Source organism: Staurois parvus, unplaced genomic scaffold (assembly GCF_062004578.1).
Source record: "Staurois parvus isolate SC_StPar_1 unplaced genomic scaffold, SC_StPar_1.0 ptg000271l, whole genome shotgun sequence".
Lineage (NCBI taxonomy): Eukaryota > Metazoa > Chordata > Amphibia > Anura > Ranidae > Staurois > Staurois parvus.
Window position 1 is genome coordinate 323,157 of NW_028318067.1, and position 26,001 is coordinate 349,157.

At 49.5% G+C, this 26,001-nt stretch overlaps 1 protein-coding gene across 3 annotated transcripts in view; it reads right to left on the reverse strand.

Moving 5' to 3' along the window:
* The window catches only part of TPGS2 (tubulin polyglutamylase complex subunit 2), a 48,957-nt gene continuing 22,956 nt past the window's right edge, over nucleotides 1-26,001 (reverse strand). For all 3 annotated transcript variants that reach the window (XM_089681578.1, XM_089681579.1, XM_089681580.1), the window contains exons 6-8: nucleotides 22,405-22,509; nucleotides 3,265-3,428; nucleotides 1-400 (exon numbers count right to left, since the gene is read on the reverse strand). In XM_089681578.1, the coding sequence (XP_089537704.1) occupies nucleotides 182-400; nucleotides 3,265-3,428; nucleotides 22,405-22,509 (488 nt within the window). In that variant the 3' untranslated portion in view covers nucleotides 1-181. The remainder of the gene's footprint in view (nucleotides 401-3,264; nucleotides 3,429-22,404; nucleotides 22,510-26,001) is intronic.

A 26,001-nucleotide genomic window follows, 5' to 3' on the forward strand; every position in this document is an offset into this window, starting at 1 on the left:
TTGGGTTCACATCTGCTTTAATGTAAATAATATAAGGACACTGGTAGAGGTGCAAATTCCTTTAAATTAAAAAATAATAATAATTTAAAACACAGAAATACCACTTACACACATGAATAAATAAAAATACTGTAGCCGAACCACAGCCAAGGTCAGGTTAGAAGTCCATCGTTTTCAGGTATCATTTTCGCGTTGCCGTCCCTGATGAGGCCGGGTTTTTGGAAGGGGTGAGATTTGATTTCTGGCCTGCTAGTGAGCCGAGAAGTTTTTTCTTTGTCACCGGAGTCTTGTTTTTAGCCTTGAAGATCTTATTTGGGTCCAGCTTGTTGATGAAAGCTTCAGGATCCTCAGACAGCGTGGAAGGGTTGAAGGTGATGGGTTTGTACATGTTCATCCATTGCTGTCACATAGATTAATATGATCACTGGATGAAGTTTAATCTGCTATTATTTTGCCCTCCCCTCATCAACATGCTAATGACATTTTTAAATAAAACTTTCCATTTTCATTACATACCTTTTTTTTTTTTTGATGCCATCACTGGGTCTCTGTGTAATGCAGGCAGATCATGTCTGATGGGAGGGGTCTGGCAGGGTGCTGTACGTAGCTTCCAAAAAACATCACAGCACCCTGCCTCAGTACTCCTCTCAAGAGTCCTCTGTAACGGAACCGACCCAGACTGCACTTGGGTATTTCCGTTAGAATACCGCTTCCCCGTCTGAACACCGACAACAGACACCACAGCCGACCATACAAGACTAGACGACACCAGTCTTGAGGTAAACCAGGAAATAGACTACTTCAGCGGAGTGCCCCCTTATGTCAGAGTTCAGCGGTGTAACGGAACCGGCCCGACTGCAGACTGCACTTGGGTACTTCCGCCGATCACCAACAACAGACACCACAGCCAACCATACAAGACTAGATGACACCAATCTTGACGTAATCCAGAGGGTAGACTACTTTATTTTAACACAGGGCAGCACAGTGGCTAAATGGTTAGCACTTCTGCCTGGCAGTACTAGGGTCGTTGGTTCTAATCCCAGCCACGGCAACTCCTGCCTGGAGTTTGCATGTTCTCCCTGTGCCTGCGTGGGTTTCCTCCCACACTCCAAAGACATGCTGGGAGGTTAATTGGCTCCTGTCTAAATTGTCCCTAGTATGTGTATGTATGAATGTGGGTTAGGGACCTTAGATTGTACACCCCTTGAGGGTTAGGGACTGATGTGAATGTACAATATATATGTAAAGCGCTGCGTAAATTGATGGCGCTATATAAGTACCTGAAATAAATAAATTTTAACACAGATACAAGATATATACATTCAAGGGAACAACCCCCCTCCCTGTATAATGACACAGGGCGGGGCAATCTACCATTAGTAACAAGAGACACACTAACACAGTCCCATCAGGAGGGAGGGCTGCTGGAAACACCCCCCACTAAGCTAATACACATAAACACATACATCCCATAATAGTTTGCTCCCAAGCAAGACACACAATAGAACAATGGGATGCAACCACATGGCATTAAACAATCAACAACCCCCCACCCCAATATTAGGACAGATCACCCTGTACCCCTAACAGGCACAGGGTGACTTACACATAACAGGGATATGGGGAGCTGAGACAGGGGTCTCCCCACCTCTCCAAAGTGAGCTGGGTTCCATGGGCCCCCCACCCAAAGTGACTCCCGTCACACCCTCAATCCAGATGCAAGCAGTGGACTCTCTTTTAGGAGGAGGAATGTAAATACCAAAATGCCTTCACAAACAAGTGTCAGTCTATAGCAGTGAGCATTCCCAGGCAGGCTGCAGTAGCATATAGAATGCTCTTGGTAAGTTTGTGAAGTTGAGCCTCCATGATTGCAGTAACAGAAATCCAACAAGTTCTAAGTTCAATTTTAACCCCTTGCCTACCGGGCACTTATACCCCCTTCGTGCCCGGGCCAATTTTCAACTGTCAGCTCTGTCACACTTTGAGTGACAATTGCGCAGTCATGCAACACTGTACCCATATGAAATTTGTATCATTTGATAAAAACTTCATATCCAGAGGTTGTCTTTGGGAAATAGACGTATGAGTGCTGCCAGCATTGCTGCAGAGATTGGAGGGGTGGGGGGTCAGCCTGTCAGTGCTCAGACCATATGCCACACACTGCATCAAACTGGTCTGCATGGCTGTCGTCCCAGAAGGAAGCCTCTTCTAAAGATGATACACAAGAAATCCCGCAAACAGTTTGCTGAAGACAAGCAGACTAAGGACATGGATTACTGGAACCACGTCCTGTGGTCTGATGACACCAACATCAACTGATTTGGTTCAGATGGTGTCAAGCGTGTGTGGGGGCAACCAGGTGAGGAGTACAAAGACAAGTGTGTCTTGCCTACAGTCAGGCATGGTGGTGGGAGTGCCATGGTCTGGGGCTGCATGGTGGTGGGAGTGTCATGGTCTGGGGCTGCATGAGTGCTTCCGGCACTGGGGGGCTACAGTTCATTGAGGGAACCATGAATGCCAACATGTACTGTGACATACTGAAGCAGAGCATGATCCCCTCCCTTCGGAGACTGGGCCGCAGGGCAGTATTCCAACATAACGACCCCAAACACACCTCCAAGACCACCACTGCCTTGCTAAAGAAGCTGAGAGTAAAGGTGATGGACTGGCCAAGCATGTCTCCAGACTTAAACCTTATTGAGCATCTGTGGGGCGTCCTCAAATGGAAGGTGGAGGAGCGCAAGGTCTCTAACATCCACCAGCTCTGTGATGTCGTCATGGAGGAGTGGAAGAGGACTCCAGTGGTCACCTGTGAAGCTCTGGTGACCTCCATGCCCAAGAGGGTTAAGGCAGTGCTGGAAATAATGGCGGCCACACAAAATATTGACACTTTGGGCCCAATTTGGAAATTGTCACTTAGGGGTGGACTCACTTTTGTTGCCAGCGGTTTAGAGATTAATGGCGGTGTGTTGAGTTATTTTGAGGGGACAGCAAAGTTACATGTTATACAAGCTGTACACTGACTACGTCACATTGTAGCAAAGTGTCATTTCTTCAGTGTTGTCACATGAAAAGATAGAATCAAATATTTACAAAAATGTGAGGGGGACTCCCTTCTGGGAGATATTGTACATGCAACGTTTTACCAACAGGTCAGACCAGTGCTTAGCCAAGTGTCAGTGCAGATGGATGACACAACCAACTGTATTCTGGTTGATAGAGGGATTAGCCAGCGATACTAGAGGAGTTGGGGTCACTCACCTTGGCCTGTGGGCTGAGGCCGTAGCTGGTGAAGGAATACTGCCACTGTGGCAGCCCCAGGTGACATAGGAGTAGCCGGTAGTAAGCTGTGAAGGTGTCTGTAAGAAAATGCCAGTACAGAGCGCGGTCTAGGAACCAGATGTTGGGCTCCGGTGTCACCTCTCCTGAAAAACAAAATCCGAGAATGGAAGAGTTTAGTAAAGCATACATTCACACATCAAAAGAGTCACTCAGAACTGATATTTCTGGTAGATACTGCGGGGTTGAAAGGGTTAGTTCACCTTAGCAAAAAAACTCCCTATGGGGGGTAAGGGGCGCCTGTATCCAAAAACAGACCGTGCAGCTTTGACTAAAGATAGAGTGATTGTAAAGTCTTTTTTCAAACATGTCATACTTACCTGCTATGTGCAATTGTTTTGCACAGAGCAGCCCCATACCTCTTATTCTGGCACTATATCCACTCTCCCCGGACTCTGCATTCACTATATCCGCTCTCCCCGGACCCCGCATTCACTATATCCGCTCTCCCCGGACCCTGCATTCACTATATCCGCTCTCCCCGGACTCTGCATTCACTATATCCGCTCTCCCCGGACCCCGCATTCACTATATCCGCTCTCCCCGGACCCTGCATTCACTATATCCGCTCTCCCCGGACCCTGCATTCACTATATCCGATCTCCCCGGACCCCGCATTCACTATATCTGGTCTCCCCGGACCCTGCATTCACTATATCTGGTCACCCCGGACCCTGCATTCACTATATCCGCTCTCCTGGGACCCCGCATTCACTATGTCCGCTCTCCCCGGACTCCGCATTCACTATATCCGCTCTCCCGGGACCCCGCATTCACTATATCCGCTCTCCCGGGACCCCGCATTCACTATATCCACTCTCCTGGGACCCCGCATTCACTATATCCGCTCTCCCCAGACCCCGCATTCACTATATCCGCTCTCCCCGGACCCTGCATTCACTATATCCGCTCTCCCCGGACCCCGCATTCACTATATCTGATCTCCCAGGACCCCGCATTCACTATATCCGCTCTCCCGGGACCCCGCATTCACTATATCCGCTCTCCTGGGACCCCGCATTCACTATATCCGCTCTCCCCGGACCCTGCATTCACTATATCCGCTCTCCCCGGACCCCGCATTCACTATATCCGCTCTCCTGGGACCCCGCATTCACTATATCCGCTCTCCTGGGACCCCGCATTCACTATATCCGCTCTCCCCGGACTCTGCATTCACTATATCTGGTCTCCTGGGACCCCGCATTCACTATATCCGCTCTCCCCAGACCCCGCATTCACTATATCTGGTCTCCTGGGACCCTGCATTCACTATATCCGCTCTCCTGGGACCCCGCATTCACTATATCCGCTCTCCCCGGACTCCGCATTCACTATATCTGGTCTCCCCGGACCCTGCATTCACTATATCTGGTCACCCCGGACCCTGCATTCACTATATCCGCTCTCCTGGGACCCCGCATTCACTATGTCCGCTCTCCCCGGACTCCGCATTCACTATATCCGCTCTCCCGGGACCCCGCATTCACTATATCCGCTCTCCCGGGACCCCGCATTCACTATATCCACTCTCCCCAGACCCCGCATTCACTATATCCGCTCTCCCCGGACCCTGCATTCACTATATCCGCTCTCCCCGGACCCCGCATTCACTATATCTGATCTCCCAGGACCCCGCATTCACTATATCCGCTCTCCCGGGACCCCGCATTCACTATATCCGCTCTCCTGGGACCCCGCATTCACTATATCCGCTCTCCCCGGACCCTGCATTCACTATATCCGCTCTCCCCGGACCCCGCATTCACTATATCCGCTCTCCTGGGACCCCGCATTCACTATATCCGCTCTCCTGGGACCCCGCATTCACTATATCCGCTCTCCCCGGACTCTGCATTCACTATATCTGGTCTCCTGGGACCCCGCATTCACTATATCCGCTCTCCCCAGACCCCGCATTCACTATATCTGGTCTCCTGGGACCCTGCATTCACTATATCCGCTCTCCTGGGACCCCGCATTCACTATATCCGCTCTCCCCGGACTCCGCATTCACTATATCTGGTCTCCTGGGACCCCGCATTCACTATATCCGCTCTCCCCGGACCCCGCATTCACTATATCCGGTCTCCTGGGACCCTGCATTCACTATATCTGGTCTCCCCGGACCCCGCATTCACTATATCCGGTCTCCTGGGACCCTGCATTCACTATATCTGGTCTCCCCGGACTCTGCATTCACTATATCTGGTCTCCCCGGACCCCGCATTCACTATATCCAGTCTCCCACAGTAGACACAACATGGAAATACAATTATTTTAGTAAATATAAACTGCGAAATACCTTTGCTTATCAGCAGTTAGAGCAGTCATGTGACTTCAGCTGAGCACTTTTTAAAGCTTGTAGGAGGAGTTTTCATTTTGCTCTAGGAGGATGCAGAACCCCTGACCTCTGTCTGGACAGTGCTGATTGGCCCTGTGCTGATCACATGCACCTTCTCAAGAAAAAAAAACAAAAAAACAAAAACACCTCTCTAGCAATACACACCAAACTGAGCATGTGCATATTACCACGGGTTCAGTCTGTATCAGGTGGTCATGTCAACAAGAGGAGGATCAGAGAAGACAGGATCAAACAGCATATTTACACAATGCAGAGGATTAACCCCTTAGATGCCACAGTGGGTATAACAAGCACGCTTTCCTGCATCTATAGACTGATTGTACTGCTGGGGGTTTAGTAACACTTTAATGCCGGGAATACATTAATATTAAAAAACACCACCCAGCCTTTAGACCCACATTATATCAGACCCTTGCTATAGGTGTAGGCCTCGTGCCTCCAGAAGCCTGGCCAGAAAACCTCCCAGAGATGATATCATGCTGTCTTGTATTGCTGCTAGGATGTTGCTAAGACACTCCCAGACGATTCGAACCCCCAACATGCGCTCTGTCGGAGCTCTGAGATCAGCAATGCTGCAACAGAGAGACAGCCGACCACAAATGTGCAGCAGATTCATAGTAAAGGTGGACTAATCCTTCAAACCCCCTGGCATGTTCTTCTATTTCTCAGGGACTCTATAAGCTCTCTCCACTTGGTTCCCACCATCCCTGTGCTGAGTTCCCGGGTCTGTACATTGGCTGTGCCCATTATGAGGGGTTCCCACCATCCCTGTGCTGAGTTCCCGGGTCTGTACATTGGCTGTGCCCATTATGAGGGGTTCCCACCATCCCTGTCCTGAGTTCCCGGGTCTGTACACCTGCTGTGCCCATTATGAGGGGTTCCCACCATAATAACTTCTGACATCATTGCTTACTACGTGTGAAATCTGTGAATGATCACAGAGATCACATGGTACAGGGCTATTCACAACAGTCTTGTACCATGTGACAAGCTGTGACCAATCACAGCTCACACAGTAGCTCTCAATGGCTGCAAGAATGCAGCTGGAGAGAAGGAGAAATTATTGCTTTTACAGCCTTTATGGGTGTAAAAGCAATCAGTGTAAAAAAGTAAATCATCACCCTCCACAAGTAGTACAGTGTCACCATGGCGACACTGTACTGTTAGGGTGACAGTATGTAAAAAAACAAATAATAATAATGTAAAAAAAAAAAAAATTTAAACATTTTTTTTTATTATAGTTTTTGGTTATAAACTAATTTGGGTTATTTTTCTATTACTAAAAAAGATAATGGAATTTTGGCCAAGATTTATGATGAAATATTTATTTGCAAAATTTTATAAGAAAAACACTTTTTTTCAAAATTTTTGGACATTTTCATTTACATAGCAAAAAAAATCCCAGTGGTGAAGAAATACCACCAAAATAAAGCTTTATCTGTCTCAAAGTCTGTCTGTCTGTGCTAAAAAATTCATCTGGGTACAGGGTTGCATGACCGCGCAATTGTCATTCAAAGTGTGATAGCGCTGAAAGCTGAAAATTGGCCTGGTCAGGAAGGGGGGGGGGGGTGAAAGTGTCCAGACTGGAAGGGGGTGAAAGTGTCCGGACTGGAAGGGGGGGAAAGTGTCCAGACTGGAAGGGGGTGAAAGTGTCCGGACTAGAAGGGGGGGAAAGTGTCCGGACTGGAAGGGGGGGAAAGTGTCCGGACTGGAAGGGGGGGAAAGTGTCCGGACTGGAAGGGGGGGGAAAGTGTCCGGACTGGAAGGGGGGGGAAAGTGTCCGGACTGGAAGGGGGGGGAAAGTGCCCGGACTGGAAGGGGGGGGAAAGTGCCCGGACTGGAAGGGGGGGGAAAGTGCCCGGACTGGAAGGGGGGGGGGGGGAAAGTGCCCGGACTGGAAGGGGGGGGGGAAAGTGCCCGGACTGGAAGGGGGGGAAAGTGCCCGGACTGGAAGGGGGGGAAAGTGTCCGGACTGGAAGGGGGGGGAAAGTGTCCGGACTGGAAGGGGGTGAAAGTGTCCGGACTGGAAGGGGGGGAAAGTGTCCGGACTGGAAGGGGGGAAAGTGTCCGGACTGGAAGGGGGGAAAGTGTCCGGACTGGAAGGGGTGGAAAGTGTCCGGACTGGAAGGGGGGAAAGTGTCCGGACTGGAAGGGGTGGAAAGTGCCCGGACTGGAAGGGGGGAAAGTGTCCGGACTGGAAGGGGGGGAAAGTGTCCGGACTGGAAGGGGGGGAAAGTGTCCGGACTGGAAGTGGGGGAAAGTGTCCGGACTGGAAGGGGTGGAAAGTGTCCGGACTGGAAGGGGGGAAAGTGTCCGGACTGGAAGGGGGGAAAGTGTCCGGACTGGAAGGGGTGGAAAGTGCCCGGACTGGAAGGGGGGAAAGTGTCCGGACTGGAAGGGGGGAAAGTGTCCGGCCTGGAAGGGGTTAAGTTGAAGAAATCAAGAGTAGAAAAAAAAATGAACTGTGATTGATTAAAAAAGGACAGTAACACTTAAAAAACGCGCCAAAAGGAACTGTAACGCACATGTGCCTATTTAAGTTGAAGAAAACGAGAGGGGAAAAAATGAACTGGGATTCATCAAAAACGAACCAGAACACACCAAAAAGGTACTGGAACACACATGTCCCTATTTAAAGGGGAGTTCCACTCATCCTGTCAAAAAATAAAAGTCAGCAGCTACAAAAACTGTAGCTGCTGACTTTTAAAAAACAGCCACTTACCTGTCTCTCGGTCCCGTGCTGTGTCCCCCGCAGCCCGTTTCATCGGCCGTCCTGTATTCCAGGAGACCGGCATCTTCAGTGTGGGCACCCGGCTGTGACAGCTTGCGGCTTCACAGCCGGGTACCCACTGCGCATGCGCGAGTAGTGCTGCGCTTCATGAATGGTTCTGTAGTCTTCTGGGACCTGTCACGTGTCCCAAAAGGCTACAGGGAGGGAGGGAGGACACCTTCCACTTCCGAACGCCTAGGCCAGGGGTAGGCAACCTGCGGCTTTCTAGCCGTTGTGGAACTACATTTCCCATGATGCATTGCAAAGATTACAAAACTGACAGTTACAGCTATGACTTGCAGAGGCATGATGGAACTTGTAGTCCTGAGGCTCTCAGGTTGCCTATCCCTGACCTAGGCAATCCGACTGGAATTGGGAGCCAGTACCTGTCAAATTCGGGTACCTGCTCCCCCCACCCCCCTCCCCAAAGGTGCCAATCCTTAATGGGGAGCGGGAGAGCAGTCCTTCCCCTTTTGGGTGGAGCTCCGCTCCACCCAAAGAAAACGAGAGGGGAAACAATTAACTGTAATTCATCAAAAAAGCACCGGAACACATAAAAGACGCATCAAAAACGCCCCGGAACATGCCAAGAAGGCACTGGAACGCACATATCCCCAATTAAGTTGAAAAACAAAACCAAAACAAGAGGGGAAAAAATTAACTGGAGTTTATCAAAAACGCACCAGAACGCACCAAAAAGGCACTGGAACGCGCCAAAAAGCTACAGGAACGCATATGTCCCTATTTAAGTTGAAGAAAATGAGAGTTGAAAAAATTAACTGGAATTCATCAAAAATGCACCGGAACACGCATAAAAAATGCACCGGATCAATTAAAAGACGCATCAAAACGCACTGGAACGCGCCAAAAAGGCACTGGAATGCACATGTCCCTATTTAAGTGGAAGAAAATGAGAGGGGAAAAAATGAACTGGGATTCATCAAAAACGCACTGGAACAAGCATCAAAAATGCACCGGAACAAGCATCAAAAACGCACCAGAACACGCGTCAAAAACACACTGTAACACGTAAAAGACACATCAAAAACGCACCGGAACACGCATCAAAAAAGCACTGGAACACGGAAAAGATGCATCAAAAACGTACCGGAATTCGCCAAAAAGGCACTGGAATGCACGTCCCTATTCAAGTTGAAGAAAATGAGGAGAAAAAATGAACTGGAAACCATCAAATACGCACCAGAACATGTAAAAAGCGCATTAAAAATGCACCGAAACACGTCAAAAAGGTACAGGAACGCACATGTTCCTATTTAAGTTGAAGAACACGAGAGGGGAAAAAATGAACTGGAAACCATCAAAAACGCACCGGAACACGTAAAAAACATATAAAAAAATGCACTGGAACATGTAAAAAACATAAAAAACACACCGGAACACACCAAAAAGGCACTGAAATGCACATGTCCCTATTTGAGTTGAAGAAAACAAGAGGGGGAAAAAATGAACTGGAACGCATCAAAAGCAAACCTGAACACGTAAAATCGTATCAAAAACAAACCGAAACACGTAAAATCGCATCAAACACAAACCGGAACACGTAAAATCGCATCAAACACACACCAGAACATGTAAAAGACACATCAAAAACGCACCGGAACACACATATCCCTATTTAAGTTGAAAAAAACAAGAGGAGAAAAAAATTTACTGGAATTAGTTAAAAACGCATCGGAACATGTAAAATGGCATCAAAAACGCACCAGAACACGTAAAAGACGCATCAAAAACGCACTGTAACACACCAAAAAGACACTGAAACGCACATGTCCCTATTTAAGTTGAAGAACACGAGAGGGAAAAATATAGAACTCATCAAAAACGCACCGGAATATGCCAAAAACACGCACACTGCGTTTGTATAGTGTGAAGCGGCCTTTATTCTGTCTGATGGGGAATGTTCGGATCGCCCCGTCTATGCTCGCCTTTCCCAGCTATAGAACGATCTGAGCGACTTCCTTCTTTGCGGTGTCGGAGTAACACGCACTTCTCTTCCCCCAGTTGATATAGGAGCTCCCGTGTGTCATGATCTGGTTGGGTGTTCCTCTCAGACATGGTGGTGAGCGCAGCACAGGGGCACAGCGAGGAGGACGATCTATTATCTGAGTTATTGGGCGCACAGTAATTACGATCAGTGCCGGCCCAGCTGTACATTTGGCTCGATCTGAACGAATATACAGCACTGCTGAAGATGTAATATGGATTTCTGGGGAAGCAATATATAGTCATTCAATAAGAACGGTCTAAACATCGGGATTTACACCCCGGGCTCCAGCGCTACACGCATCATTCTTACTTCATATCACATTCAATAACCTTTAGAAATACTGATCCGTAATTCACCCGCATATGGAAACAACTTCTCTACGGCGGCAGGAAGCCGATGATAGAAGTCCGGAATCCAAAAGACAACAACAAAGAAGAAAGAATTAAAAGTTCAGGATACTTTTAACCACTTCCAGTCCGGACACTTTTCCCCCCTTCCAGTCCGGACACTTTTCCCCCCTTCCTGTCCGGACACTTTCCCCCCCTTCCAGTCCGGACACTTCCCCCCCCCTTCCAGTCCGGACACTTTCCCCCCTTCCAGTCCGGACACTTTCCCCCCCTTCCAGTCCGGACTTTTTCTCCCCCTTCCAGTCCGGACACTTTCCCCCCCTTCCAGTCCGGACACTTTCCCCCCCTTCCAGTCCGGACACTTTCCCCCCCTTCCAGTCCGGACACTTTCCCCCCCTTCCAGTCCGGACACTTTCCCCCCCTTCCAGTCCGGACGCTTTCCCCCCTTCCAGTCCGGACGCTTTCACCCCCTTCCAGTCCGGACACTTTCCCCCCCTTCCAGTCCGGACACTTTCCCCCCCTTCCTGTCCAGACACTTTCCCCCCCTTCCAGTCCGGACACCTTCACCCCCTTCCAGTCCGGACACTTTCACCCCCTTCCAGCCCGGACACTTTCCACCCCTTCCAGTCCGGACACTTTCCCCCCACTTCCAGTCCGGACGCTTTCCCCCCCTTCCAGTCCGGACACTTTCCCCCCCTTCCTGTCCAGACACTTTCCCCCCCTTCCAGTCCGGACACCTTCACCCCCTTCCAGTCCGGACACTTTCACCCCCTTCCAGTCCGGACACTTTCCCCCCTTCCAGTCCGGACACTTTCACCCCCCTTCCAGTCCGGACACTTTCCCCCCCTTCCAGTCCGGACACTTTCCCCCCTTCCAGTCCGGACACTTTCCCCCCTTCCAGTCCGGACCCTTTCCCCCCTTCCAGTCCGGACACTTTCCCGCCCCTTCCAGTCCGGACACTTTCCCCCCCTTCCAGTCCGGACACTTTCCCCCCTTCCCAGTCCGGACAGTTTCCCCCCTTCCAGTCCGGACCCTTTCCCCCCTTCCAGTCCGGACACTTTCCCGCCCCTTCCAGTCCGGACACTTTCCCCCCCTTCCAGTCCGGACACTTTCCCCCCTTCCAGTCCGGACAGTTTCCCCCCTTCCAGTCCGGACACTTTCCCCCCTTCCAGTCCGGACACTTTCCCCCCTTCCAGTCCGGACACTTTCCCCCCCTTCCTGTCCAGGCTAATTTTCAGCTTTCAGCGCTATCACACTTTGAATGACAATTGCGCGGTCATGCAACACTGTACCCATTTTTTAGCATTTTTTTGAGACAGATAAAGCTTTATTTTGGTGGTATTTATTCACTGCTGGGATTTTTATTTTTTTTGCTATGTACATGAAAAAGTCCAAACATTTTGAAAAAAATTGTTTTTATTATAAAATTTTGCAAATAAATCGTATTTCATCAAAATTTCATTGAAAAAAGATTTCATTAAATCTTGGCCAAAATTTATTCCGTTATCTTTTTAGTAAAAAAAAAAAAAATAACCCAAATTAGTTTATAACCAAAAATTATAATTTTTAAACTTTTTTTTTACATTTTTTTATATTATTATTTATGTTTTTTTTTACATACTGTCACCCTAGCAGTACAGTGTTACCATGGTGACACTGTACTACTTGTGGAGGGTGATGAAGATTTTTTTTTTTTTTTACACTGATTGCTTTTACACCCATAAAGGCTGTAAAAGCAATCATTTCTCCTTCTCTCTGGCTGCATTTTTGCAGCCATTGAGAAATACTGTGTGAGCTGTGATTGGTCACAGCTTGTCACATGGTACAAGGCTGTTGTGAATGGCCTTGTATCATGTGACCTCTGTGATCATTCACAGATTTCACACATAGTAAGCAATGATGTCAGAAGTGACATCTTGCTTACTACTCTGCATGTGATCACTGATTGGCCAATCAGTGATCACATGATCGGGACCTCGCAGAGGTCCTGTTCGACGATCGGTGTTTCACTGTGTCCGGAGGACACAGCGTGCACCGGATCACGGTGCTGCGCGCTCCCAGGGAGCGCACACAAGCAGGGTGCGGGGAGGCCATTTATAAATGGCCACCCGACCCTACACTGCCACCGTCCGGCTAGGAGACTTCTCCCCGTATGAGGAAACTAGGAGACTTCTCCCCGTACGAGGAAACTAGGAGACTTCTCCCCATACGAGGAAACTAGGAGACTTCTCCCCTTACGAGGAAACTAGGAGACTTCTCCCCATACGAGGAAACTAGGAGACTTCTCCCCTTACGAGGAAACTAGGAGACTTCTCCCCGTACGAGGAAACTAGGAGACTTCTCCCCATACGAGGAAACTAGGAGACTTCTCCCCATACGAGGAAACTAGGAGACTTCTCCCCTTACGAGGAAACTAGGAGACTTCTCCCCATACGAGGAAACTAGGAGACTTCTCCCCATACGAGGAAACTAGGAGACTTCTCCCCATACGAGGAAACTAGGAGACTTCTCCCCATACGAGGAAACTAGGAGACTTCTCCCCGTACAAGGAAACTAGGAGACTTCTCCACATATGAGGAAACTAGGAGACTTCTCTCTGCACGAGGAAACTAGGAGACTTCTCTCTGCACGAGGAAACTAGGAGACTTCTCTCTGCACGAGGAAACTAGGAGACTTCTCCCCATACGAGGAAACTAGGAGACTTCTCCCCATACGAGGAAACTAGGAGACTTCTCCCCATACGAGGAAACTAGGAGACTTCTCCCCATACGAGGAAACTAGGAGACTTCTCCCCATACGAGGAAACTAGGAGACTTCTCCCCATACGAGGAAACTAGGAGACTTCTCCCCATACGAGGAAACTAGGAGACTTCTCCCCGTACAAGGAAACTAGGAGACTTCTCCACATATGAGGAAACTAGGAGACTTCTCTCTGCACGAGGAAACTAGGAGACTTCTCTCTGCACGAGGAAACTAGGAGACTTCTCTCTGCACGAGGAAACTAGGAGACTTCTCTCTGCACGAGGAAACTAGGAGACTTCTCTCTGCACGAGGAAACTAGGAGACTTCTCTCTGCACGAGGAAACTAGGAGACTTCTCTCTGCACGAGGAAACTAGGAGACTTCTCTCTGCACGAGGAAACTAGGAGACTTCTCTCTGCACGAGGAAACTAGGAGACTTCTCTCTGCACGAGGAAACTAGGAGACTTCTCTCTGCACGAGGAAACTAGGAGACTTCTCTCTGCACGAGGAAACTAGGAGACTTCTCTCTGCACGAGGAAACTAGGAGACTTCTCTCTGCACGAGGAAACTAGGAGACTTCTCTCTGCACGAGGAAACTAGGAGACTTCTCTCTGCACGAGGAAACTAGGAGACTTCTCTCTGCACGAGGAAACTAGGAGACTTCTCCCCGTACCAGGACACTAGGAGACTTCTCCCCGTACCAGGACACTAGGAGACTTCTCCCCGTACCAGGACACTAGGAGACTTCTCCCCATACCAGGAAACTAGGAGACTTCTCCCCGTACCAGGAAACTAGGAGACTTCTCACCGTACCAGGAAACTAGGAGACTTCTCCCCGTACCAGGAAACTAGGAAACTTCTCCCCGTACCAGGAAACTAGGAGACTTCTCCCCGTACCAGGACACTAGGAGACTTCTCCCCGTACCAGGAAACTAGGAGACTTCTCCCCATATGAGGAAACTAGGAGACTTCTCTCTGCACGAGGAAACTAGAAACTTCTCTCTGCACGAGGAAACTAGGAGACTTCTCTCTGCACGAGGAAACTAGGAGACTTCTCCCCGTACCAGGACACTAGGAGACTTCTCCCCGTACCAGGACACTAGGAGACTTCTCCCCGTACCAGGACACTAGGAGACTTCTCCCCGTACCAGGAAACTAGGAGACTTCTCCCCGTACCAGGAAACTAGGAGACTTCTCCCCGTACCAGGAAATTAGGAGACTTCTCCCCGTACCAGGAAACTAGGAAACTTCTCCCCGTACCAGGAAACTAGGAGACTTCTCCCCGTACCAGGACACTAGAAGACTTCTCCCCGTACCAGGAAAATAGGAGACTTCTCCCTGTACAAGGAAACTAGGAGACTTCTCCCTGTACAAGGAAACTAGGAGACTTCTCACCGTACAAGGAAACTAGGAGACTTCTCCTTGTACGAGGAAACTAGGAGACTTCTCCCCGTACGAGGAAACTAGGAGACTTCTCCCCGTACGAGGAAACTAGGAGACTTCTCCCCGTACGAGGAAACTAGGAGACTTCTCCCCGTACGAGGAAACTAGGAGACTTCTCCCCGTACGAGGAAACTAGGAGACTTCTCCCCATACGAGGAAACTAGGATACTTCTCCCCGCATGAGGAAACTAGGAGACTTCTCCCCGTACCAGGAAACTAGGAGACTTCTCCCCGTACCAGGACACTAGGAGACTTCTCCCCGTACCAGGAAACTAGGAGACTTCTCCCCGTACCAGGAAACTAGGAGACTTCTCCCCGTACCAGGAAACTAGGAGACTTCTCCCCGTACCAGGAAACTAGGAGACTTCTCCCCGTACCAGGAAACTAGGAAACTTCTCCCCGTACAAGGAAACTAGGAGACTTCTCCCCGTACCAGGACACTAGGAGACTTCTCCCCGTACCAGGAAACTAGGAGACTTCTCCCCATATGAGGAAACTAGGAGACTTCTCTCTGCACGAGGAAACTAGGAGACTTCTCTCTGCACGAGGAAACTAGGAGACTTCTCTGTGCACGAGGAAACTAGGAGACTTCTCTCTGCACGAGGAAACTAGGAGACTTCTCCCCGTACCAGGACACTAGGAGACTTCTCCCCGTACCAGGACACTAGGAGACTTCTCCCCGTACCAGGACACTAGGAGACTTCTCCCCGTACCAGGACACTAGGAGACTTCTCCCCGTACCAGGACACTAGGAGACTTCTCCCCGTACCAGGACACTAGGAGACTTCTCCCCGTACCAGGAAACTAGGAGACTTCTCCCCGTACCAGGACACTAGGAGACTTCTCCCCGTACCAGGAAATTAGGAGACTTCTCCCCGTACCAGGAAACTAGGAAACTTCTCCCCGTACCAGGAAACTAGGAGACTTCTCCCCGTACCAGGACACTAGGAGACTTCTCCCCGTACCAGGAAAATAGGAGACTTCTCCCTGTACAAGGAAACTAGGAGACTTCTCCCTGTACAAGGAAAATAGGAGACTTCTCCCCGTACGAGGAAACTAGGAGACTTCTCCTTGTACGAGGAAACTAGGAGACTTCTCCCCGTACGAGGAAACTAGGAGACTTGTCCCCGTACGAGGAAACTAGGAGACTTCTCCCCGTACGAGGAAACTAGGAGACTTCTCCCCGTACGAGGAAACTAGGAAACGTCTACCCGTACGAGGAAACTAGGAGACTTCTCCCCGTATGAGGAAACTAGGAGACTTCTCCCCGTACAAGGAAACTAGGAGACTTCTCCCCGTACGAGGAAACTAGGAGACTTCTCCCCGTACGAGGAAACTAGGAAACGTCTACCCGTACGAGGAAACTAGGAGACTTCTCCCCGTATGAGGAAACTAGGAGACTTGTCCCCGTACGAGGAAACTAGGAGACTTCTCCCCGTACGAGGAAACTAGGAGACTTCTCCCCGTACGAGGAAACTAGGAGACTTCTCCCCGTACGAGGAAACTAGGAAACGTCTACCCGTACGAGGAAACTAGGAAACGTCTACCCGTACGAGGAAACTAGGAGACTTCTCCCCGTATGAGGAAACTAGGAGACTTCTCCCCGTACAAGGAAACTAGGAGACTTCTCCTTGTACGAGGAAACTAGGAGACTTGTCCCCGTACGAGGAAACTAGGAGACTTCTCCCCGTACGAGGAAACTAGGAGACTTCTCCCCGTACGAGGAAACTAGGAGACTTCTCCCCGTACGAGGAAACTAGGAGACTTCTCCCCGTACGAGGAAACTAGGAGACTTCTCTCTGCACGAGGAAACTAGGATACTTCTCCCTGCATGAGGAAACTAGGAGACTTCTCCCCGTATGAGGAAACCAGGAGACTTCTCCCTGCATGAGGAAACTAGGAGACTTCTCCCTGCATGAGGAAACTAGGAGACTTCTCCCCGTATGAGGAAACTAGGAGACTTCTCCCCGTACAAGGAAACTAGGAGACTTCTCCCCGTACCAGGAAACTAGGAAACTTCTCCCCGTACCAGGAAACTAGGAGACTTCTCCCCGTACCAGGAAACTAGGAAACGTCTCCCCGTACCAGGAAACTAGGAGACTTCTCCCCGTACCAGGACACTAGGAGACTTCTCCCCGTACCAGGAAACTAGGAGACTTCTCCCCATATGAGGAAACTAGGAGACTTCTCTCTGCACGAGGAAACTAGGAGACTTCTCTCTGCACGAGGAAACTAGGAGACTTCTCTCTGCACGAGGAAACTAGGAGACTTCTCCCCATACCAGGACACTAGGAGACTTCTCCCCGTACGAGGAAACTAGGAGACTTCTCCCCGTACGAGGAAACTAGGAGACTTCTCCCCGTACGAGGAAACTAGGAGACTTCTCCCCGTACGAGGAAACTAGGAGACTTCTCTCTGCACGAGGAAACTAGGATACTTCTCCCTGCATGAGGAAACTAGGAGACTTCTCCCCGTATGAGGAAACCAGGAGACTTCTCCCTGCATGAGGAAACTAGGAGACTTCTCCCTGCATGAGGAAACTAGGAGACTTCTCCAATACCAGGAAACTAGGAGACTTCTCCCAATACCAGGAAACTAGGAGACCTCTCCCAATACCAGGAAACTAGGAGACTTCTCCCTGCATGAGGAAACTAGGAGACTTCTCCCCGTACAAGGAAACTAGGAGACTTCTCCCCGTACAAGGAAACTAGGAGACTTCTCCCCGTACAAGGAAACTAGGAGACTTCTCCCCGTACCAGGACACTAGGAGACTTCTCCCCGTACCAGGAAAATAGGAGACTTCTCCCTGTACAAGGAAACTAGGAGACTTCTCCCTGTACAAGGAAACTAGGAGACTTCTCCCCGTACAAGGAAACTAGGAGACTTCTCCTTGTACGAGGAAACTAGGAGACTTGTCCCCGTATGAGGAAACTAGGAGACTTCTCCCCGTACGAGGAAACTAGGAGACTTCTCCCTGTACGAGGAAACTAGGAGACTTCTCCCTGCACGAGGAAACTAGGAGACTTCTCCCTGCACGAGGAGACTAGGAGACTTCTCCCTGCACGAGGAAACTTCTCCCAGTACCAGGAAACTAGGAGACTTCTCCCGTACGAGGAAACTAGGAGACTTCTGCCCGTACGAGGAAACTAGGAGAATTCTCCCCAACCGAGGAAACTAGGAGACTTCTGCCCATACGAGGAAACTAGGAGAATTCTCCCCGTATGAGGAAACTTCTTCCGTATTAGGAAACTTCCCCCCGCACGAGGAAACTAGGAGACTTCTCCCCGTACTAGGAAACTTCTCCCCATACTAGGAAACTTCTTTCCGTACGAGGAAACTTCTCCACGAACTAGAAAACTCCCCGTACGCGGAAACTTCTCCCTGCACGAGGAACCGTCTCTCCGTACTAACTGTCAGAGGGAGGGAAGTCGGCAGGCGTGGCTGCGGCTATGGGAGCATGATACATGTTCTACCCTAAAAACGGGTGGAACATGTAACATGTTCTAAGGTGAATTTATCCTTTAAGGCAGTTGTAAAGGCCTGTTTTTTAAATTAAAAGTGGTTTTAAGGGTTAAACTTTTTTTTACCTTAATGCACTCTCTGGTGGGGATTACCCGAATGTGACATGACCCCACTCCCACATCCGCTGTGATTGCCTAGCGATTGGAAGCGGCAGTTGTCCCCTCCTCCTCCCTCCCCTTCTGGGACATGTGACAGGTCCCAGAAGACTACGGGGCCATTTACAAAGTGCAGCGCTACTCACGCATGTGCAGTGGGCACCCGGATGTGAAGCCGCAAGTTGTCACAGCCGGGTGCCCACACTAAAGATGCCGGCGTCGAGGAAGCAGGACAGTCAGTCAACCTGGCCAGTGTGAGGACACCGCAGGATCGAGGGACAGGTGAGTGTCCATTTGTTAAAAGTCAGCAACTACAGTTTTTGTAGCTGTTGATGTGTTTTTTTAAATTCTGACTGGACCTCCACTTAAAGAGGGGGCTGGCAGGAGCTGATTATGGAAGTTTTTTTTTTTACCTTAATGCAGAAAATCTATTAAAGTGTTACTAAACCCACAACAGTACAATCAGTCTGTATATGCAGCAAAGCATGCTTGTTATATTCACTGTGGAACCTAAGGGGTTAATCCTCTGCATTGTGTAAAAAGGCCGTTTGATCCTGTCTTCTCTGCCCCTCCTCTTGTTCAAATGTCCACGTCTTATCTCCTGATAAGACAAACTGAACCCGTAGCCACATGCTCATACTCAGTTTCGTGTGTATTGCTAGAGAGGTTTTTTTTTTCTTGGGAGAGTGCATGTGATCAGCACAGGGCCAATCAGCACCGTCCATTCAGAGGTCAGGGGTTTTACATCCTCCTAAAGAAAACTCCTCCAAGCTTTAACCAGTGCTCAGCTGAAGTCACAAGACTGCTCTAACTGCTGATAAGAAAAGGTATTTAGCATATATTTAGTAAACTAAGCATATATTTACTAAAATAATTGCACTTCTGTGTTCAGAGTACTGTGGGAGAGCAGATATAGTGTATGCAGGGTCCGGGGAGACCAGATATAGTGAACGCAGGGTCCGGGGAGACCAGAGATAGAGAATGCGGGGTCCGGGGAGAGCGGATATAGTGAATGCGGGGTCCGGGGAGACCAGATATAGTGAATGCAGGGTCCGGGGAGACCGGATATAGTGAATGCAGGGTCCGGGGAGACCAGATATAGTGAATGCAGGGTCCGGGGAGACCAGATATAGTGAATGCAGGGTCCGGGGAGACCAGAGATAGAGAATGCGGGGTCCGGGGAGAGCGGATATAGTGAATGCGGGGTCCGGGGAGACCAGATATAGTGAATGCAGGGTCCGGGGAGAGTGGATATAGTGAATGCGGGGTTCGGGGAGACCAGATATAGAGAATGCGGGGTTCGGGGAGAGCGGATATAGTGAATGCAGGGTCCGGGGAGAGCGGATATAGTGAATGCGGGGTCCGGGGAGACCAGATATAGTGAATGCGGGGTCCGGGGAGACCAGATATAGTGAATGCAGGGTCCGGGAAGAGCGGATATAGTGAATGAGGGGTCCGGGAGAGCGGATATAGTGAATGCAGGGTCCGGGGAGAGCGGATATAGTGAATTCAGGGTCCGGGGAGAGCGGATATAGTGAATGCGGGGTCCGGGGAGACCGGATATAGAGAATGCGGGGTTCGGGGAGAGCGGATATAGTGAATGCAGGGTCCGGGGAGAGCGGATATAGTGAATGCGGAGTCCGGGGAGAGCGGATATAGTGAATGCAGGGTCCGGGGAGACCAGATATAGAGAATGCGGTGTTCGGGGAGAGCGGATATAGTGAATGCGGGGTTCGGGGAGAGCGGATATAGTGAATGCGGGGTCCGGGGAGAGCAGATATAGTGAATGCAGGGTCCGGGGAGACCAGATATAGAGAATGCGGGGTTCGGGGAGAGCGGATATAGTGAATGCAGGGTCCGGGGAGAGCGGATATAGTGAATGCGGGGTCCGGGGAGAGCGGATATAGTGAATGCGGGGTCGGGGGAGAGCAGATATAGTGAATGCAGGGTCCGGGGAGAGCGGATATAGTGAATGCGGGGTCCGGGGAGAGCGGATATAGTGAATGCGGGGTCAGGGGAGAGCAGATATAGTGAATGCAGGGTCCGGGGAGAGCAGATATAGTGAATGCAGGGTCCGGGGAGAGCGGATATAGTGAATGCGGGGTCCGGGGAGAGCGGATATAGTGAATGCAGGGTCCGGGGAGAGCGGATATAGTGAATGCAGGGTCCGGGGAGAGCGGATATAGTGAATGCAGGGTCCGGGGAGAGCGGATATAGTGAATGCGGGGTCCGGGGAGAGCGGATATAGTGAATGCGGGGTCCGGGGAGAGCGGATATAGGGAATGCAGGGTCCGGGGAGAGCGGATATAGTGAATGCGGGGTCCGGGGAGAGCGGATATAGTGAATGCGGGGTCCGGGGAGAGCGGATATAGTGAATGCAGGGTCCGGGGAGAGCGGATATAGTGAATGCAGGGTCCGGGGAGAGCGGATATAGTGAATGCAGGGTCCGGGGAGAGCGGATATAGTGAATGCGGGGTCCGGGGAGAGCGGATATAGTGAATGCGGGGTCCGGGGAGAGCGGATATAGGGAATGCAGGGTCCGGGGAGAGCGGATATAGTGAATGCGGGGTCCGGGGAGAGCGGATATAGTGAATGCGGGGTCCGGGGAGAGCGGATATAGTGAATGCAGGGTCCGGGGAGACCAGATATAGAGAATGCGGGGTTCGGGGAGAGCGGATATAGTGAATGCGGGGTTCGGGGAGAGCGGATATAGTGAATGCGGGGTCCGGGGAGAGCGGATATAGTGAATGCGGGGTCGGGGGAGAGCAGATATAGTGAATGCAGGGTCCGGGGAGAGCGGATATAGTGAATGCGGGGTCCGGGGAGAGCGGATATAGTGAATGCGGGGTCAGGGGAGAGCAGATATAGTGAATGCAGGGTCCGGGGAGAGCAGATATAGTGAATGCAGGGTCCGGGGAGAGCGGATATAGTGAATGCGGGGTCCGGGGAGAGCGGATATAGTGAATGCAGGGTCCGGGGAGAGCGGATATAGTGAATGCAGGGTCCGGGGAGAGCGGATATAGTGAATGCAGGGTCCGGGGAGAGCGGATATAGTGAATGCGGGGTCCGGGGAGAGCGGATATAGTGAATGCGGGGTCCGGGGAGAGCGGATATAGGGAATGCGGGGTCCGGGGAGAGCGGATATAGTGAATGCGGGGTCCGGGGAGAGCGGATATAGTGAATGCGGGGTCCGGGGAGAGCGGATATAGTGAATGCAGGATCCTGGGTTTAGTAACCCCTTAATGCCTTTAGAACCTTGGTGCCCAACTTGCGGCTGAGGGCTACATGGGGCCTTTTGGTGTTTAAGATGCAATCCTTGGTACTAGCAGTCAGTAGAGGGAGGATTGGTTTATAAAGGGTACATGTCCCTAGTCTCTGACGGTCACCTATAGCATGACATCAGACTCCAACAGATCATTCTCTGACCATTTCCTCTAGTAATGCTTTAGTCTATGACACTTTTCTGTAGCTTTACATTTAATAAATATTATATGAGGCCCTTTGGAAACATTTGGGGCCACATGTAAGGCTCCCTTTACCTTGTAGGTTGACAAACACTGCGAGAAGTATTAATATTTATTAGCAATTTGATAGGGGGGGGTTACCAGGGAAGGTAACATACAAGCAGATGAAACTTCAGACCTCAATGACTACACAACACCTCCCCTTGCAGTGAGTGAAAGGGAGAAGGAGAAAAGTTTAATTGCTGATTGAAAAATGAAAACCGTGTACTTATTAGAAAAGGATGACACAATATTCTCACCAACCTACCTGGTTTGGAAGTCTTGTAAACCAGGCACACCTTCCCATTCCCATTACATGGGTCTAGTTCAAATATCATGTTCCTGGAATTAAAATGTGGCCGATCGGGATGTCCTTAAACATGAACAAGACAGTTATTATATTGTATGCGGTCTCACAAGTTGTTTTCTGAAATTGCAAAATTATATTGCTCCCCACTGACTAATATCCTCTTTAACCCCAACCTTCCTGATAGTCTGGCCATGCCCCGGGGGCTCCCTTGGGTCACAGCTAATCTCTTCCAATTACGCCACTTAGTACATCCTGTGACTTGGAAACTACAACCATTCTACCTCCAGAGAAAAGATTTACCTTCCCAACATTTATATATCTACCTACAGATACGCCACTTTTTCGCTACCATGTCCTCCACATTGACTCTTCGGAAACCCACTCCCTTTGAGTGTCTGTGCATACAGGGTCCACATCAAAAGGGCATCATTTCTAATACCTTCTTATGGATGCTTCCCCCCTCTCTGACACTCATCACTATATGCGCAAGTGGTCCCAGTTTTTGCAATGTGACATTGATCTGACGCAGTGGAAGAACATTCGGGAAAACACATCTAAATCTTCTGCCTGTGTGGTTTATAAGGAAAATACATACAAAATTATGATGCTGTGGTACAAAACTCCCGAGGATATCCATGCCTTTAACCCGAATGCTTCTTCCGCCTGCTGGCGTTGCGGGAAAGACTTTGGCTTCGTCTTCCACATTTTTTGGACTTGTGGATTCATTGTTCCTTTCTGGGAAGAGGTTTTGTCCTTTTTACAATTGTTATTGCATACCTCTCTCCCCTTTGAGTCTCTATACTTTTTATTGAGCCTGCCGTTCCCAGGTCTTCCCAAAATGGCCAGGAAACTCACCACATATATTCAGACTGCGGCCAGAAGAAACATTCCTATGTGTTGGCTATCCCCTATACCTCCTTCAATGTTTAAAATTGTTGCTGATGTGAGACAGATGGAATACCTGACTGCTCTACATGTCTGTTCGATTGCTGTGTTCGAGGCAGTGTGGCACCCATGGGATAATTTCACCTCATCCCACCTTTCTTCAAATGTACGGTTCTAATGGCCTCCCCACTGTAGCTATGTGTGTGACATTATTATGTTTGTAACCATGCAGATTTCACCATCGATGTGCTCCCTCTTTCTTTTGTGTTCCTCTTTCATTTACTGTTTGTATATATCTATTTGTATAGATCGGGGAATCTTGATGCTGGCAAAAAAGAGAGTAAAACGGCGCACTCTCCTCGTGCATTACCGTGATAAATAGAAAATGTATTATATAATCACAAATGCATACTCACCAACCAAAAAGGTCATAAAAACAGAGCTGCTCTGAGGAAGGGAGTTAGATTCCCGAAATGCGTTAGTTTAGTTCACCCAAGGACCTCCGCTGTCCGCGACTGTCATCTTTGGCTCCTTGTCTCGTGTCTTTGCTAGTGTTTGTCTAGTAATGGCGGTGATCAGCGACTTATAGTGGGACTGTGGCGGGCATTCTGACACTGGGTGGGAACTGACTTGGTGTCACTGACATCCCCAGTGACACCAATACAGTGATCAGTGCTAATAAAAAGCACTGACACTGTACTAATGGCAATGGGCAGGAAGGGGTTAACATGTGGGGCGATCAAAGGGTTAACTGTGTGTTGTTTTACTGTGTGCTGTACACTGTAAGCACACTGCTTTGTATGGCTCTCCTATGCAGAGCCATACAAAGCAGTGTGCAGGAGCTGACAGGGGAGAGATCTGTTTTGTTTGCTGGAACCCTGTGATTGACAGTTGAGGCCGTGAATGGCGGCACGGATAGGGCCCCCTACCCGGGACTGCAAAATCACATATATACACACATGATTTTGCGCACCCGTGCCACTCTGTAGCAGTATTTCTGCTATAGGGCAGCACATAAGTGGTTAACCTAACCTCCAACTGCTCGACTGCAGCACTGGTTCTACCAACCGTGATGTGGAGGAGCTTCTGGGTGCCAGATAAAATATCCATTTGAATGGAGACTCTGTGTTGTCAATCTGGCACCAGAATGCAATTAATGGACGGGGAATAGGCAGGATAGACAAGTAAAGCCCGGTACACAAGGCTGAAAATTGGCTGGTTCAGCAGGAACTGGCTGACTTTCGGCCCGTGTGTATCGCTGTGTGTTCAAGAGAAGATGGTCTAAGGATTGGCATCTGATGAATGGTCATGCTAGAAAACCAGTATTTGATCAGAGCTTGCAGTCGATAGGTGCAATGCTGATCTGCGTATTCTGGTGCAGATGGGGGGTGTCAGAATGTAATGTTTGAGAGCAGCGGTTTTCAACCAGTGGGTCGCGATCCCTTTGGGGGTCGAACGACCCATTCACAGGAGTTGCCTAAGACCATCGGAAAACACATATTTCCGATGGTCTTAGGAACCGAGACACCGCTCCTCTATCCGTCTTCAGGCGGGTCCGCCCACATGCAGATACGCCCACATACGAGTACCCAGCGTGATGACATCATTGCGCCAACACGGTCACATACACCCCGTACAAATACAGGTGTATGTGACAGGGTTGGCGCCATAATGTACTTAAGTGGACCAGTCACACATATGTAAAGAGCAGCTACTGTGTAGAAAGCAGCTACTCTGTTAAAAGCAGCTACTCTGTTAAAAGCAGGTACTGTGTAGAAAGCAGGTACTGTGTAGAAAGCAGCTACTGTGTAGAAAGCAGCTACTGTGTAGAAAGCAGCTACTGTGTAGAAAGCAGTAGTATTGGAGTTAAAACGACACTTCATGAATTATAATTACTGGGTAAATGTAAAATCATCACCTACTGCAAAAAAAAATATCTGTACCATGGGAACTTAATCTGGATGCTGATCGGTCTTTTTGTATTCAGCTGTGGTTGATGTGAATACAGTTACGAAGTAGCAATGAAAATAATTTTATGGTTCTCTATCCGCTCCTCTATCAGTCTCCAGGCGGGTCCGCCCACATGCAGATACGCCCACATACGAGTACCCAGCGTGATGACATCATTGCGCCAACACGGTCACATACACCCCGTACAAATACAGGTGTATGTGACAGGGTTGGCGCCATAATGTACTTAAGTGGACCAGTCACACATATGTAAAGAGCAGCTACTGTGTAGAAAGCAGCTACTCTGTTAAAAGCAGCTACTCTGTTAAAAGCAGCTACTGTGTAGAAAGCAGGTACTGTGTAGAAAGCAGGTACTGTGTAGAAAGCAGCTACTGTGTAGAAAGCAGCTACTGTAGAAAGCAGCTACTGTGTAGAAAGCAGCTACTGTGTAGAAAGCAGGTACTGTGTAGAAAGCAGCTACTGTGTAGAAAGCAGGTACTGTGTAGAAAGCAGGTACTGTGTAGAAAGCAGGTACTGTGTAGAAAGCAGCTACTGTGTAGAAAGCAGGTACTGTGTAGAAAGCAGCTACTGTGTAGAAAGCAGCTACTGTGTAGAAAGCAGTAGTATTGGAGTTAAAACACTTCATGAATTATAATTACTGGGTAAATGTAAAATCATCACCTACTGCAAAAAAAAATATCTGTACCATGGGAACTTAAT